Source organism: Brassica napus, chromosome C1 (genome assembly GCF_020379485.1).
Source record: "Brassica napus cultivar Da-Ae chromosome C1, Da-Ae, whole genome shotgun sequence".
NCBI classification, from domain to species: Eukaryota; Viridiplantae; Streptophyta; class Magnoliopsida; order Brassicales; family Brassicaceae; genus Brassica; species Brassica napus.
The window spans coordinates 47,843,470-47,860,016 of record NC_063444.1 but is presented as its reverse complement, the minus strand read 5'-3'; the positions used below and the strand labels follow the sequence as shown (position 1 = coordinate 47,860,016).

Here is a 16,547-nt window from a genome sequence, read left to right as displayed (position 1 = left end):
CAATTTCCTCCATATCTTCTTTACCATCTTCGACGCCGTTGCAATGTCTTCTCCGACACCTCTTATCATGTGTTCTCCACAACCTTGCTCTGATTCTCCAAGCTTAGACTGTTTTCTCCAGCCTTTAATTCTCTGAAACCTTCGTACAAACCAAAACAAGTTAATCAAAGAATCAACAATAAAGAACAAAATTATCAGATTGTACCTATCTTCATCGACTGATTGAGAAGTAGTGAGTTTGAGAGAGAAGAGAGGTGATATGTGGAGAGGTTGAGATCAAAATCAAAATCAAAACAAAATTAGAGAGAGATAGAGATCTATGGTATCAGACGGCAATGGTGGTGACGAGCGGTGGTGGTGGTGGTGTCGGACGGCGATGGTGGTGTCGGACGGCGATGGTGGTGACGAGCGGTGGTGGTGGTGACGAGTGACGGTTTCAAAAGGAGAAGGTGACCAGAAAGAAGAAGATTGCAGAGGACCAGAAGTTATAAGAGATGAGATTGCAGAGGATTGTGAGAAGATTGATAATTTAGTTTGAGATCTATGAGAATAATTGCAAAGGTCGTGACTCATGAGAAACAAAAAGAATAAAGAGATAATGAGAGAAAAGAATAATAATATCCGTTAGATTGAGATCTATCAACTGTGGAGATTAATAGTTTAGTTATCCTCACCATTCTGAATTGGATCTTCCTATTGGTCAAGGTTTTTTCCTCTTTATTTTTTTTTATTTGTTGTACTCTGTTTTTTTTTTTTAAGATTTAGTATGTTTAATAGTTACTTTTATTTTGTGGTTGATAATTTAGTTAATGTTATAATAGTGGGTTTAAGATTTGTGCTTAAATTTAAAAAAAAAATATAAATCGAAAATTCATATATAGAGTTTATAAACTAATGATATGAGATTACAAATTGATTAGATTTCACTTTTTACAAACAATATTAAGTCAAATAAAACTAAGATTAATAAACTCTGGCAAAAAACTATGATTAATAAAATGATTAGATTTCACTTTTATAAGCAATTTAAAATTTTAAGTTAGAGTTTGAAAATAAATTTGAATTTATTTGAAGAATTAGATTTAGTTTTGAAAAGTTTTTATCTAGAGCTTAGTTTTAAAGTTATGGGTTTAGAATAGAGGTTGAGTATATGGTTATGAGATTTGCAATTTTTTTTTAAAGAAATAACTTTTGAGTTTATATCTAATATTTTAGGTTAAATTTAAGATTTAATGTTAGAATATCAGAGTTTAAAGTTTGTGTTTAGAGTTTATGGTTTAAAAAATCGTTTAGGGTTTAGGGATTTAAAAAGGCAAACATAGCGTTTTAATTATGTGCTACTAAAAATATGCTATCATAGCGTTTTCAAATATACCACTCTATCATAGCGTTTCCAAATATACAAACGCTATCTAAAGTTAATAGATATGTCAATCATAGCAGAAAAGCAAAAAAAATGCTATCCTCTACTGTTATGAAATTTTTTTTTCTTGCAGTGATAAAAGCATTATTCCATAAATAGTTACTATTTTTTTCATCACTCTATTCTCCAATCTATTTTAGAATAAAATATAGAGCGAGGTTGAAGATGCCCTTAGAAAATCTAAATTCTAAATTTTACGGGTTATTTTTTTTTTTGGTAGGATGCAAGGGACAAAAGCCCCCTACTTTTTATTAAGCAAAAACTTCAAAGACAACTACATGCAACATTTCCGAGTTCTAGCTATCTCATGGAAGTCCTCCGATAGCATAGAAGTAACATGCTCCGGAACCAACTCAAAGAAATGTAAACCATAAGGTAGAGAAAACGCATAGTTTGCCAATCCATCGGCTAGACGATTAGCCTCCCTATACACATGAGATATTTTGACTATCCAGTCTCTTGATATGAAGCCATAGCACAAGCGTACTAGGGACGACAAGGGATGAGTATCATGTATCCCTGTCTTTAGAAAAACCACCACACTCTCCGAATCCACCTCCACTTCGAGCCGTCGAATACCATTGTCCCATGCTATGCACAGTCCATAATAAACACCCCACAACTCTGCTAAAGGGGCGGAACAAATGCCAATGTTAATAGCAAAGCCCCCTTTCCACCTTCCATTTTCATCTCTTATCACCCCACCTGCTGCCGCCAGCCCCGGGTTCCCTTTAGAAGCTCCGTCCGTGTTCAGTTTGCACCATCCCGACATTGGTCGTGTCCATGTGATTTGTCTCTCCATTCGCGCCCCAATTACCTGTTTGTGCCTCTGATTGTTATTCGCTTTTATCACCTCCTGAGTCTTATCCTTAACAAACTGCACTCTGTCTCTACACTTCCCTGTTTCACCGAACACATACCCACATCTCCACTTCCAGCACCACCACACAGTAAGGGCGAAAAGCGTTGGCCATTTATCTCCACCAGCCGTTGAGTCTTGCGCTAAATTTTCATATAACCATTCTAGAAGTGGCTGGTTACAGAACCTTTGATATCTGCTTGGTGCCATAAGTCTCCTCCATATTCCAGCAGCTGCCTGACAGTCTCGAAGGGCATGAAGAATAGTCTCATTACCGTTCCGACATAGCGTACACATGCCATTATCACTCATATGCCTTCGTTTCCGCTCCATATTAGTCATGATCACTTGGTGTGAGACCAACCATAGGAAGACCCTTACTCGTTCTGGTGTCATAACACGCCACACTCGAGCAAATAAAGCTTCCATGTTCGGTCTTGGTAAGTCATCTCTTGTAAGAAAGGCATACGCTGATTTCACAGAGAAGATTCCATCTTTACTCTCTCCCCAAGACATTCTGTCTCTAGCTCCAGTAACCTCATCAATGACGACCGAGGCGAGCCTAAGTCGATTTTGATGCGATATATACGGTTCAATTTGTTGTACTAACCAACCCACTCCCTGTTGCCATAAATCCCGGGCTGTTGCCTCCAATATGGGCTCCGGAATCGCAACGTTGCTTAAACCCTGTAAGGGTTCATTCAATAGCCAATTATCCTTCCAGAACCGGACATGATGCCCATCCCCTAGTATCCAGGAGACACTTGGAACCACGATCTGTCTGATTCCCAAAATCAAACTTCTCCATGTAGGCGACCAATTTCCTTGAGCAACCAACCACGATGTTTCATATATCTCGCCCACCCGAAACTTTTTTCGCAGGATTTGAACCCACAAACCATCCTGTGTGTTAAGCAATCGCCATCCAAGTTTAGCTAGTAGAGCTATATTCATTCCTTTAGCTGACCTTAAACCAAGCCCACCTTCTCTTTTTGGTTTGCATATTCTCTCCCAAGCCACCATGTGTTGTTTTCTGTTCCCTTCTCCACTCCCCCAGATGAAGGACCTAGCAATTCTATCCAGCTGTTCCAAAGTCGACACAGGGAGAGCTATAGAACTCATTATATGGACCGGAATTGATGCGAGGACAGACTTAGTGAGAGTTATCCTACCCGCCATACTCAGAAACCTCCTCTTCCACCCAGCCAATTTCGATGCAACTTGCTGAATCACTTCTCCAAACGTCTCTTTGTTGATTCGCTTCTGTAAAACAGGCATTCCTAGATACTTTCCTAACTCCTTTGTACCTTTAATGCCACTCTCATTACTTATCGAGTTAGCTAGATCTCGATGAACATTCTCGGAGAAGAATATTAGAGATTTCGCCAAACTAACCTTCTGGCCAGAAGCTTCACAGAATCTCTCCAAAACCTTACGTACCACTCGAATCTGTGATAGTGATGCTTCAGCAAACAATATCAGATCATCCGCGAAGCAGACATGTGATAAGGATGGTCCTCCCCTAGATAATGTGATTGGTTTCCATTCCTTATTGGCCACAGAAAATTCGATCTGGTGACACAATCTCTCCATGCATAGCACAAACAAGTACGGAGACAACGGGTCCCCCTGTCTCAGTCCCCGTTGGGGCGTAAACGCTTCTGTTCTCTCTCCATTCCATAGTAGACTCATACCAGGATTCGTAACACATTCCATAATCCATTTAATCCATATATGTGGTAGTTTCGCAGCATAGAGAGTATCTTCTAGAAAATCCCACCTGATGCGATCATATGCTTTTTCAAGATCCAACTTAAGCAACATCCAGCCTTTCCGTCCTTTCTTCCTCCTCATGGAATGGACCGCTTCCTGAACCACAATTATATTGTCAGTACTTAGCCTCCCTGGAATAAAGCTCGCTTGTGCTGGGCCTATTAGCTTTGGCATTAGCTTCTTTAATCTCAACACCATCGTTTTTGTTATTGTCTTGAACAAAACATTGCATAAGCTAATGGGACGAAACTGCATAATCTTTTCCGGTTTTATAACTTTTGGTATGAGAACTACCATTGCATCATTCATGCCCTCCGTTAGGACTCCGGATTCAAAGAAACTCAGTCCACATCGAGTGACCGATTCGCCCACAACCTCCCACGAGTCTTGATAAAAGACCGGCTGAAAACCATCTGGCCCCGGAGCCTTATATTTTCCCATCGAACGAACCGCAGCTTCCATGTCTACTCCCGAGAAAGGTTTATTCAAACTCACCAGCTCATCCCATGTAGGCGCAGTGAAACCTTGCTGAGGTAACTTTTGTGTATCTAGGGATATATCCTCCGTCGAGTAAAGTCTCTTATAGTAGTTGATTGCTAGTCTCTGTAACTCTTCAGACTGCTCAATCCATCGCCCATCATCATCTTTTAGCATCTCAATTTTATTTCTCTTCCTCCTCACTATAGTACTCGTATGGTAGTAATTTGTGTTCCTATCTCCAAGTACTATCCATTTTTCTCGTGATTTCTGATACCAGAGCACCTCCTCCTGCTCGAGGACAACATCAAACTCCTTTTGTAATGTTGCTTCCCTTATCAGAAGATCATCATTCAGATTCCTTTCCAACTCCTCTTGGATTTCCTTAATTTCCCCCAGTAGTTTTTCCTTTCTTTTTTGCACATCACCAAAGATTTCTTTATTCCATTTCTGGAGCTTTGTTTTGAGAACTACCAGTGCCTCAGGAGTACTCAGTTCCCTATTCCAAGACGTTGAGAGTAACTCCTTGAACCCGTCATGTTTTAGCCATGCAGCTTCAAACCTGAATGGTCTTCTTCTTGTATTTCCTCTCTGTTCTGGCTCCAATTGAACATACACCGGTGCATGATCCGATGCTAGGAAGGGGAGATGTGAGACCACCGCCTCCTGCCATCTCACTCGCGTCTGTGCACTACACAAAACTCTATCAAGACGCTTGGCCACAAAATTGCGTGTTTCTTTACCTCTTCTCCAAGTAAACCGATTCCCTTTGAAACCCATATCCACCAATGCTAGTTCATTGATCCAGTCCCCGAACGCCAGTGAATCTGGTGAAAGTCTACCGTTCCCTCCAGTTCGCTCATCCAACCTCACAATAGTATTGAAATCGCCACCCAACATAACCGGTTCATTTATATTTTCCAGTACTCGTTTTAACTGCCCCCAAAGACCACTCCTGCGGCTAGCCGTAGGGGCCGCATAGACAGCGACGAGATGTATGATGTCCATACCAACCACCACCTTCACGTGAACAAACTGATCAGAAGATTCCACAACCGTGATAACCCCGACCTGATCCCTCCATAAAACCCAAATACCTCCTCTCTGACCAATGGCATCCACTCGAAAAGAGTTCTCAAAACCCAAACTTTGACATATTTTCATTGCTTTATCCCCGCCCGCATGAGTCTCAAATAAAGCAAGAAAATCAGTTTTAAACTTCTTCAAAATATACCGAATAGACCGTCTGAAATTGGGTTTATTTGCCCCCCGGCAATTCCAGAATAAGCAATTCATCATCATAAATATAATAGTATCTGATTGAATTCCCGGGGCACCCTGTTATGCGAGAGATAACACTCTCCCATCTTCCTGTAGGTTCGTCTGTGTACCAGATGTTCGCTGCTCTGCTTCGCTGATACTACCATCCCTTGGATTCTCCAATTCCTCATCACACAACTGAGGGGTCTTAGGCACAGCCTTAGCTTTCTCCATGTTATCTCTGAATGCTCCACCTTGTCTCCCTACATTGTTATTTTCTACTCTCAGTCTTTTCCCAGACTCTGATAGGTTTATTTCCCCCTTCGTTGGCCCAAAGATCAAACCTCTTACCGGTCTGTTGTTAATCTTCTTCAACTTGCCTCTTGCTCCCTCCATCGTATTTTTATTGCCCATCCATCTCTCCTTAGTCTCCCACTTCGAAACAGATGGTACACTTGTAGTCCCGCCAAAAACAATGCTTCCCTTCTCTTGCAAGACTCCCTTACCCTTATTATCCTTGATATTCATCTTCTGACTCTCCCTATCCTCCTCACCCGGGCTAACATCATCTCCTACTTCCCCCATTTTTCTGTCTATATCAAGGCTTCCATACTTGTTCGATAACACAATCTTCTTAGTTTCTTTCATCTCACTATTGGATATGTCAGTCTCTCCTTTCGAACTTTTTCCTGTCATGCCAGTAGACGACCGAGGCAACGCTTGTGCTCCTCTTCTCGATCCTCGTGCTTGAATAAAGCCATCATCCTGCGGTTGTGGGACTTGAGCGGTCGTTTGTTTAACTTGTGCTGACACCTCCGTTAAAGTCATTGAAATGGCCATTCGTTCCGCAATCGTTCTTGGACATCCATGCACTAAATGCCCGTATACCCCACATTTGGAGCAAATCTCAGTTAGTCCCTCATAAGAAACGAAGTACCTGTCTCCATTTATTAGGACGGTCCCCTTCAAAGGTTTTGCTAGATTAACCTCAACGCAAATTCTCGCGAACCGCGCTCTTTCAAAGTTCAACGTAGTTGGATCCACACGAATTGGCTTACCTAGACCCTTAGCAATTCCCATAAGAATCGATCGATGGTAAAAATTTACCGGGATATTCGTTAATCTGATCCAAACCGGTGTTGTAGCAATGTTATCTTTTAATGGATCAAACTCTGGTGACCACGCTCGCACCATGAGGTAACTACCAAAGGCCCTCCATGGTCCTCCTGTCAATGCTGCCAGATACTCCTCTTCCCTTTCAAAGCGAACCATGAAGAACTGCCTGGGTAGATCCATCACATACATTCTCCCCTTCGGATTCCATAGTTCCCGTAACTTCCTATTCACTGCAGAGATCGCAACGTTTCTCCCCAAGACCCTAACAATCATACACTTCTTCCACAACCCATTCATCGCTTCGAGGTAAACAATACGTTTTTGTTTGATAAATTTTACATTCATTTAAACAAAAGACTACGTAAGAGAACTACGTACTCCAAATAATTTAGAAAAATTGTATATGAAAAAATCAAAAACATTATATGCTATAGATATGAGAGAAGATGATTTTAGAAGACGAGTGAGAAATATATACCATCATCTGATTTCAAAAAATATACTTAAAAACTGTGTTAAGACTTTTTTTTTTAAGGTGTGGAGTGGAAGAAGATGACTCTGGAGGCGTGATTAAAGGATGTTGAGTGATTAAAAAGTTATTATTCGTTATATTTTGAAACAAAATAAGGGAAATATCCCTATAGTTACGGGGTAACCAACACGAACAACACATTAATTTTAATTGAAACTAAGTTAATATCATTTGTTAACTTTGTATCATTTCTGTAACTAAAGTACAAATAAGATTTTATCCTTGATTTGTTTTGATATTTACAAGCAATGTCATTTATATTTATGGTTAACAGTTTAATTATCATTTAAACTAACTGAACAAAAAAGATCTTCGAATTATTTTCCTGTTTAGTTTTGGCATGTTATTTAAATATGCTATATTTTAATTTTGTTAAGATATGTTGCGATCATGTCTAGATTTAATTTTCGATTTCGTTAGTAAAAATAATATTTACTTCTTTAATTAAACAAGACTAACGTGTTAATAACAAGATATAGTTATGGCTCAAACCACTTTAATCAAAAATCAGGTTGCATGCTTGGTTTTACATTAAGTAATGTGTTTTTAAAATTTATATCTTATATATTAAAACAGAAGTCACAACCTTGATTCATGTGTATTTTTAAAAATGAACCATTACTAGAAAGCCATATTTCATTTATTTCTTAATAACATTTTGGCATAATTACTAAATCACCTCATATATTATTGACTATAATAACTAATTTCCTATACGATTGGAAGGAAACCATTAATGTGTATTTTAAGAATCTTGAACCGTGCATTTCAAATTTTAAATTATTTGAAAACACATATATACAAAACATAAAATATACTCCTAAGATCATTACTTATATTCGTCAAAACAGTAATCGTTATCTAAAGTCAAATCTACTATTATAAAGAAATATAAACACATCTTATGTTTTTTTCCAAATTAACCATATAAACAATCGTACATAAGAAACTAACTTATAAGCTATTGGTCACAATTCTTCTCAAAACCTAAAATTTAAAACGTTTAAAGATAACTAAAATAGATCATGCACATAAATCAAATATATATACAAAACTTAAAAATGCAGAAAACGCGGGTCAAGATCTAGTTAATTATTATAACTGATGTTTAAACTTACATTATTTGTATCGTTTATTAATAAGTAATTTAAACTAATATCATTTATTATTTTGATACAATTTATGTGATGTAATATGATCTTTTTTCTTGTAGTGACTGTCAGCAAATCAAGCTGCTTCACAAATCTAGATGCATGCATATTTTCACTCTGTTCATAAAAAAATCTATTTATAATCACTTCCTATTGAATCTGTCATTTGAATAAGTCATACTCTATTTTGAAGATTAATGCTTTGTACATTCCCTTGTCTACTTAGGATTTGATTCCCAATTCCTTATCATTCCAGTTTGCTATTTAAAGACCTAAAAATACAACATTTTCCAAAACTAAATTATTTCAAATTTCTCAGTAAATATTCTATTCAAGGCTAATTATAACGAGTGCGACTTATTCAGAGCTTTGGGACAGACTGCAAGGAGCTGATAGCAATGATAAATGAACCTCATGTCTAGCCTAGCTTTGTGACGGAATTAGAAAGGATAGAGACGCTGATGATTTGTTTTCCGGATTTCAACATCATTCATGTTCCACGAGCGTGCAACCAGTTTTCAGATTTTTTAGCTAAGACTGCTAGATTCTTCCATAGGAAGTTACATTTTATTGGTTGTTCTATTCCGGTCTGGTTACCCAGTCCACCTCAAGCTTGAGTAATAGAATGAACGTTTGACGTAAGAAAAAAAAAAAAAACGAGTGCGACTTATTAATCCCAAAAATGAAGTTAATTTCCTTGATGAGTATTGCCTTTATCATAATTTTGACATCATTCCCGGCTACGATCAAGAGTCAAAATTGCAATGAGACTGTTGTATCTTGCTCGCGCAGAACTCCTCACAATAACCAGTGGAGGGCCAACTGTTGTCGACCTTGGAGAGTGCCTAGGTACATGCAAAAGCAAAACGATGTGCATGTTATTTATTGACGGGTTGGTATACAGCCATGCATCTTAACATTGTTTTAAGATCTTGTGATCTAGTTGATTCCAGACAATTCAAGTGTTAACGATGCGACATAAAATAGTCAACCAACCAAACAACCAAAGATCGTCAAACAAATTGGAGATACTTAGATATAGTATTTAAATTGGGTAAATTTCCTATTTTTGAAAAAATATTTTGATTAAGTTATAATTACAAATAAAGATTAAATTAAATAAATAAATAATTAAATCAATTTTTTAATTGATATCAATATTAATATCATTTTAAAAATTGATGTAACTGTTAATATCACTTTACAATTGATATACATTGGCATTATTTGCATCACCACTTTCAGAGTCGTTTATTTAAGTGATACAAAAAAAATTTATGTCATTTATAACTAATGCAAAAATACAAAATAAATGATGTTAAACAACTCTTTTTTGTAGTGTATTGTTCAATAAGGAGAGATAATTGGTGTTGTTTATGTTCATGTTCGTGTGAATTACGATTCCATGTCATTTTGTTTCTATTTATATTCTTATATTTTTAAGTAAATAAAACCATAAAAGGTAGTCCTACTCTAAACTACCATTAAATATCTTCATTACAACTAGAAACTGTTCATCAAACTATGTCAAAAAATAATGGAATTGTGTAGGGAGAGAATGCATAAAGTGCCAAGGCCTAAAAAAGAATTAATAAGGTAATCGCGAACCCCAGAAAAAAATTGGTGTAAATGTTAAGCGCAAACCGCAAACTTGAAACAGTCTTTTCTAAATTACAAAGAGAAAATTTAAAGTTGTTTAAATTATTTGAGTTGAGACTTGAGATGGGCAAAAGATGTTTACTACATGACAAGTTTAATATTTGATCAATGACTGATGGTAATTAAACTATGCATGATACAAAAAATACCTTGATGGTAACTTAGAAAGCACACGACCTTGTCATTATCAACTCTTGGGGTCTTTCCAGCACAAGTTCTTAAGTATTTATATTAATATTTTAATAAAATTTATTTGTCTGTTTAAAAGTTGATATTTGAAGAACAATTATACTAACAAAAAAAAGAGAGCTGTCTAAACCAGTCCTTCCAATTAATTTGCTCAAAAAAAATTCCGGAAATGACATAGAGGGAGTGGCAGCGATTGGAGTCGTCGTGTTGTACGAAGCAACATTACTCAGTGGAGTCGTTACACACAAACGAGACTTTTATGTTGAAGCGGTACGCAGAATGCAGACCATCCACTTTGAATGTGTGGGACCCTTTCCTTGTGTTGAAGATAAACAAGGAAACGCTGTTTTCACCAAAGACATATTGGAGGTCTCTGCATTTTACTTTCCGAGCCTGAACCTATATATGTATCCCGTCTAAATTGAACCACAGAGCCAAAAACTGCATCTGTATGTTGACTGGCACGAGTTTGCCATTCTGATGCAGATAAATATTTAAGATATTTCCAAATATCTTAAATATTTATTTTATTTGTTATTTAGATAATTATCTTTATTGTTTTAGGGTTTTCGGTTTTATTATATATAGCCGTGTAAGCTTAAGTTTGTATTCAGTTTATGATTTGATTAATAAAAGTTAAGAAATTTCTCTTTATTCCTTGTTTTCGGTAGATCATTGGTGATCTCAACGAATTTAATAAGACATCGATTCTTAGGTATTCTTAGACTAAATAAGATCATTGTGTTATCGTAGTTTTTCGGTTATTCTCAGAATCAACGGATCTCTAGTTCTATCCTATAAAGCTTCTGCTATCAATAGTAACCACAAGTATTGTAGTGAACCTTTCGCTTGCTCCTTACCTTACTATATTTCAAAAAACTAAAATACCTAGTGTGTCTCACTCTCAAATTCTATTTATGCTATTAAAGCTTATTGCTTTGTTTTATTTTAAAAGCATCTTTTTCTTCTTTTTTTGGTCGGGTGGATTTGAGTTTCTTTTCTATAACATAAGAGCATATCCAATCCTACTGCAAAATTTACTGTAAAATGGAGTAGATTATGCAGTTGTGAACAAACAAAAAATGCATTACTCCATATATGCAATAATGTTTTTTTTGGTTTGTTCGCAGCTGCATAATCCATTCCATTTTGCGGTAAATTTTGCAGTGGGGTTAGAGATGTTGTTAAACCCAGATTTGTCAACACATGACTTTCCTTTAGCCATCTCTGATAATCCCAAACGCTTTGTTTCACTCTCTTGTACATGTAACAAATCTAATAAAAGGTTGCATGTTCCCTCCCTAAAGAATAGACGATGCTGACGAAAAATTTTGATGTTTCAAAATGGGTAATGTTTTTGTAGTTTAGTATTCCTTCTATTTAAGATTATAATTAGTCTAAGAGAAATTTGTTTGTTTTAAAATATAAGCAGTTTCATATTTATAGATAATTTTTATTTTTACTGGATAAAATATAACCAATCAAATTATGTAGACTTATTTATGATTGATTCACATGATACTTTATAAAAAAATAATAACTTTCTTAACTTTTGTACTCTTAACTAAAATTACATATATAATAAAATATATAGAGTATAATTTTTTAAGTGTAACCAATGATATTTTCTAGTTTATTTTGTAACTGGTTAAATAATTTTTAATTTATATTTTAAAATACTTTTTTAGGTAAAAAATAAGTTTTTTTAATTGAGAAAAAGACAAAAATAGCACTAAAAGTTTTTGTTCCCAAACTAGCACTCAAGGTCAAAAGTCACAAAAATAGCACTTAATGTTTTATCAAAAGTCACAAACTTAGGATTTATAGTTAAAGGATGGGATTTAGGATTTAGGGTTTAGGGTTTAGGGTTTAGAGTTTAGGGTTTAGGGTTTAGAATTTAGAATTTAGGGTTTAAGGTTTAGGTTTAGGGTTTAGGGTTTAGAGTTTAGGGTTTAGGGTTTAGATTTTAGGGTTTAGGGTTTAGGGTTTAGGGTTTAGAGTTTAGGGTTTAGGTTTTAGAGTTGAGAAATGAGGTTTTGGGGATAAGATTTCAAATTTTGAAAAATAAAAAAATTAAAATTTTCAAAGGATAAACTTAGAAAGATGCTATTTTGGTCATTTTAGTTTTTGAGTGCTATTTTTGTGATATAAATTTAGAAATGTGCTATTTTGGAGATTTGCCCTTTTTAATTGTTTAACACTAATCTAAAATTTCATGTATTTTTGGAACCGAGGCTTTTTATGATTCTTCAACTAATAGTGGTATTCCACACATTAAATTTTTTAGTTTGTGATTTAAACATCCGTACAATAAATCAATTGGCTGACGAAAACAAAGATACGTATACAGTATACACAAAACAAAAACAAACCAATCAACATCTAGCAACGGCGCGGGAAAATGGCGTCTAATCCAGATACTGTCAGATAATACAGGTACACGCATGTATGATATTTAAAGCTAATCATTATTTGTCAAACAAAATGTCATTTTCATTTGATTTTTAATCTTAACATAGCAAGGATATGCTTTCTCTCTAATTTTCTGATATATCAACAAAAAAAAACCTGAAAAAAAACTCATTTAACAATCTATATTTCTAATTGATATATTTTTTTAAGAAAAAACAGTCTATATTATATTTCTAAAACAGGAAACATGCAACTCCGAGAGTCCCAAAAAGAGATATTTTATGTGGTCAAATGTTCTTACAACTATTTTTACGGTCAACTATAATTTACAGCTAATCAGAAAACATGAGTAAATGGTAAATAAAAAGACAACTGTATAGTTATTGTGACAACACCAACAGAGAAAGCACCAACCTGAAGATAACAAATAAATAACTTGTTGGACTTTCTTTGCTACACATAAATACAACAATCTCTCTCTTCATTTTCCATCTCTCCTTCCATTTCGGACAACCTCTCACCGAAAATTTTCCCGAGAAAAGTCCCCACCGGGAAAATTTATCGTTCAGAAGTCAAAAACGATTGGTTCCAAAACTACTCGCGCCTAAATTACCGGTTTGGTGTCTTGTGTCTTCTTTCTACAAGTCTTTCGACTTTCTCCACTTTTTTTTCTTTGGGCCCCCACGACCTTTGCAACACCGTGGTGTTGCGTGTTGCGTTTGACCGATACACGGTACACCGTTTGACCTGAGCTTTGTGCTACAAACCGAAGTATATATGAACATGACGTCACGTTATGATCCGAAACACATGTCGAGGCAGACGAAACCGTCAGACACTCCCTCGTCTTCTCCGTCCCGTAGTCACCGGAGACACCCTCTCCTCCAAAGAAGCCTCTCCTCCCCGTCTCCGAACGCCACTTGCGGCGGATCAACACCCGCCGAGTTCTGCGGCGGCACCACGGCGAGTTGCGCCGCCATATGGTGCTGCTGTCCTTGCGGAATAGTCAACCTCGTCGTCCTCGCGGTCTACAAAGTCCCGCGCGGAATCTGCCGCCGCGCTATCCGCAGTCGCCGCCGTAAACAGCTCGTCAAGAACGGTATCCTCCCGCCGCTTCCGTCCGACGGGAAAGGCGAGAGGGTGCAGAGAGTGTTCCAGAACTCGGAGTTCGCGATCTTCCCGTTGGATAGCAACGATGTCTCGGAGGAGGAGGAGGAGGACGATTTCTTTGATCATAAATACTTCGGGAAGGCAGCGGCGGTTGCGGCTGAGCTGACGACGGACGAGGAGACCGATGAAGAGGACGAGGCGGTGTTGGCGTTGGAGAAAGAGATGTGGAACAGGTTTTACGGTGCTGGATTCTGGAGAAGTCCGTCGCAGAGAGAATCGGTATCTTCTCCGAGAGTTTCGAAGTCTCTTTCGGCGTCGCCGAGGCCGTCGTTTACCGAAGTGTTTCGGAACTCAGCGATTAGAGGCGGTGGAGGAGGAGCTACGGTGACGGCGTTGACACCGAGAGCCGTTTGGCAATGACATTATCTTGTTAGTATATATTTTTCTTCTTCTTGATTGTGTTTGGTGTGTGTGTGTGTGTGCAAAGCAAAGTGTGAGTCTTGCCTTAATTGATTTGATTGATTGATATTTTGGTGGTGAGATTGATTTCAAATGTTATGGGATTTTGTGATTATTAGAGAGAAATTTTCAATATTCTATAATTGAATGGAATGTGATGATGTGTTTTGTCGATTAAGTGACATGACATGAGATGATGTATTGAATTATGAAACTCATGATAATCATTTGGCAGGTGAAAAATATATTGCCAACTAGTATTGATTATGATGTGGAACCATACCAAACTGAATACAAGACAATCCAGTAGAAGGTTTGATTTGTAAATTGTAATGTTTTAACAAGATACGCTTGAACAGCAGCTAAAGGGTAAGAAATAAATTAGGGTTTAACAAAGTGGAAGTCTCTCATGGAAACTGTCCTTATTATTTTATAGGTGTTGTAGACGCTGATATGAGGACCACAAACATCGCTTTAACTCACAAGTGTTTAGCATTTAATTCAGGTGTTGCTATCACGACCATCTTCTTCTGCATCTCTATCAACGCTTCTTTCCTTTTTCATCTCTCATTATTTCTGCTTTGTTTGTGTTTCAGTTGTCCTTTACTAGAATCCACTAATTCAGCTTTGGTAAATTTCGTTTTGACAAAAACTGAAGAACCAAACCGTCTATAACCATTGGTTTCTGTTTGGATCATATTATATGGGCATAGGTACAAAGGGATGAGCTGAGACGAAATATAGAAAATATACTGACATGGTGATCATTGGAAAAATAATATTTATTTGTATAAGATATTATATAAGAAAAAACTATAGCCTTGTTCACATCATCATTGAACTTTTTCTTGATGATGAATTTTCTAGAAACAAAACTCTACAGAAGTAGTAAGAATATACATCCAATGAGATAAAAAGGAAATAGAAGCAGTGAGTTAGGCCCATTCATATAGCCGAGAACCAATGAAATAAGATAACTCAGGCCTGAGATAAACTAAATTTCAATCTCAATTGGGCCTTAAAAGCCTATCCTTTCTATAAGCGCGGGAATAACGAAAATCGTTTGAAACCACTGATTCGACACGCGAGAATGCAGGCTCCTCGTTGAAGCGCGTGGTGAAAATAGGTAAGTAGAACTGAGGTGGGACATTACACGATTCACGAACTTTGACGTAACAACCAAAAAGGTATAATAAATATAAATAAATGATGGTTGTTTTAGTTCATACACCGACAGCTCCAACTCAAGCCACGTGTGTTTCCATTTTCCTCGGCTTCTTCTTAGCTTCACATGTCTTTTTTTTTAATGTTTGGTTGGATTTCTTAATCTCACTTTCAATTTAACTACATTAACTTATAGAAGATGACTTACTAACTCTCCGTTATTTATCATCTTTAATGAGTTCACCGATTGTCCTTATTGTATTAAAGATTCATGACTTAAGGAAAAATTCAAAGACCATCACTTTCACTCTCCACCAGATTATACGTTTTACTGTTTATAATAATCAATAAAATATAAAAATGAAACATGTGTAGTAGTTCTCTAGTTGTTTAGCTCAAGGCATAATTACTCTATTTTACTATGACTTTTTAATCGTAAACTTTACATTTGTTTATTCGATTTGCCATTGTATTCTTACGTACATGACTAGATCCATAACTCTATTATTATGACTTGCAAATACAGTTGCAACCATTTAATACTGTGACTACGAAATTCTTTGATGTTTTCTTATATAATGAATTAATGACCATTCATTTGCTGTGTGCATAAGCATTTGATTAATGACATCTCCAACTCCGCTCTATTTTCCACTCTAAAATAGAGTTCGGAGTAAAACTGTTTCAATGACTCTATTTATCATTTCATAAGAGTGTAAAAAATAGGTTTAATCCAAACATAGAGTAACTTGTTTATTTTTTGTTCATCACTCTATTTTTCACTTTAAAATATAGTACCAATGAAATAAAACTCAACTCTATTATATATATAGTTACTTTATTTTGAAATGGAAAATAGAGTAAATCATTAGAGATAGTCTAAGGATGAAAATTAACGGTAGTTATTCAATTCCTTAAGTAGGTTATTATGTGAACTTTTATAATACAAACAGACCTTGTTTG

The 16,547-nt window shown here is 36.4% G+C and overlaps 2 protein-coding genes across 3 annotated transcripts; one reads left to right on the top strand and one right to left on the bottom strand.

The window, feature by feature from the left end:
* Positions 1–5,873: 5,873 nt before the first annotated feature.
* LOC106362800 lies at positions 5,874–7,205 on the bottom strand. The gene has a single exon (XM_013802645.1). The coding sequence runs from the start codon at positions 7,203–7,205 to the stop codon at positions 5,874–5,876; it is 1,332 nt and encodes a 443-aa protein (XP_013658099.1).
* A 6,121-nt stretch (positions 7,206–13,326) lies between these two features.
* On the top strand, positions 13,327–15,178 carry LOC106377529. Of its 2 annotated transcripts, XR_002658530.2 has the most exons (4): positions 13,327–14,390; positions 14,656–14,789; positions 14,857–14,925; positions 15,017–15,178. XR_002658530.2 is itself a non-coding variant. In XM_013817786.3 (1 exon), the coding sequence occupies exon 1, from the start codon at positions 13,629–13,631 to the stop codon at positions 14,379–14,381; it is 753 nt and encodes a 250-aa protein (XP_013673240.1). In that variant the 5' UTR covers positions 13,327–13,628; the 3' UTR covers positions 14,382–14,535. The 2 variants fall into 2 exon arrangements, 1 of the variants encoding a protein (XP_013673240.1); XM_013817786.3 differs by lacking the exons at positions 14,656–14,789; positions 14,857–14,925; positions 15,017–15,178 and having other exon boundaries at positions 13,327–14,535.
* The last annotated feature ends 1,369 nt before the right edge of the window (positions 15,179–16,547 follow it).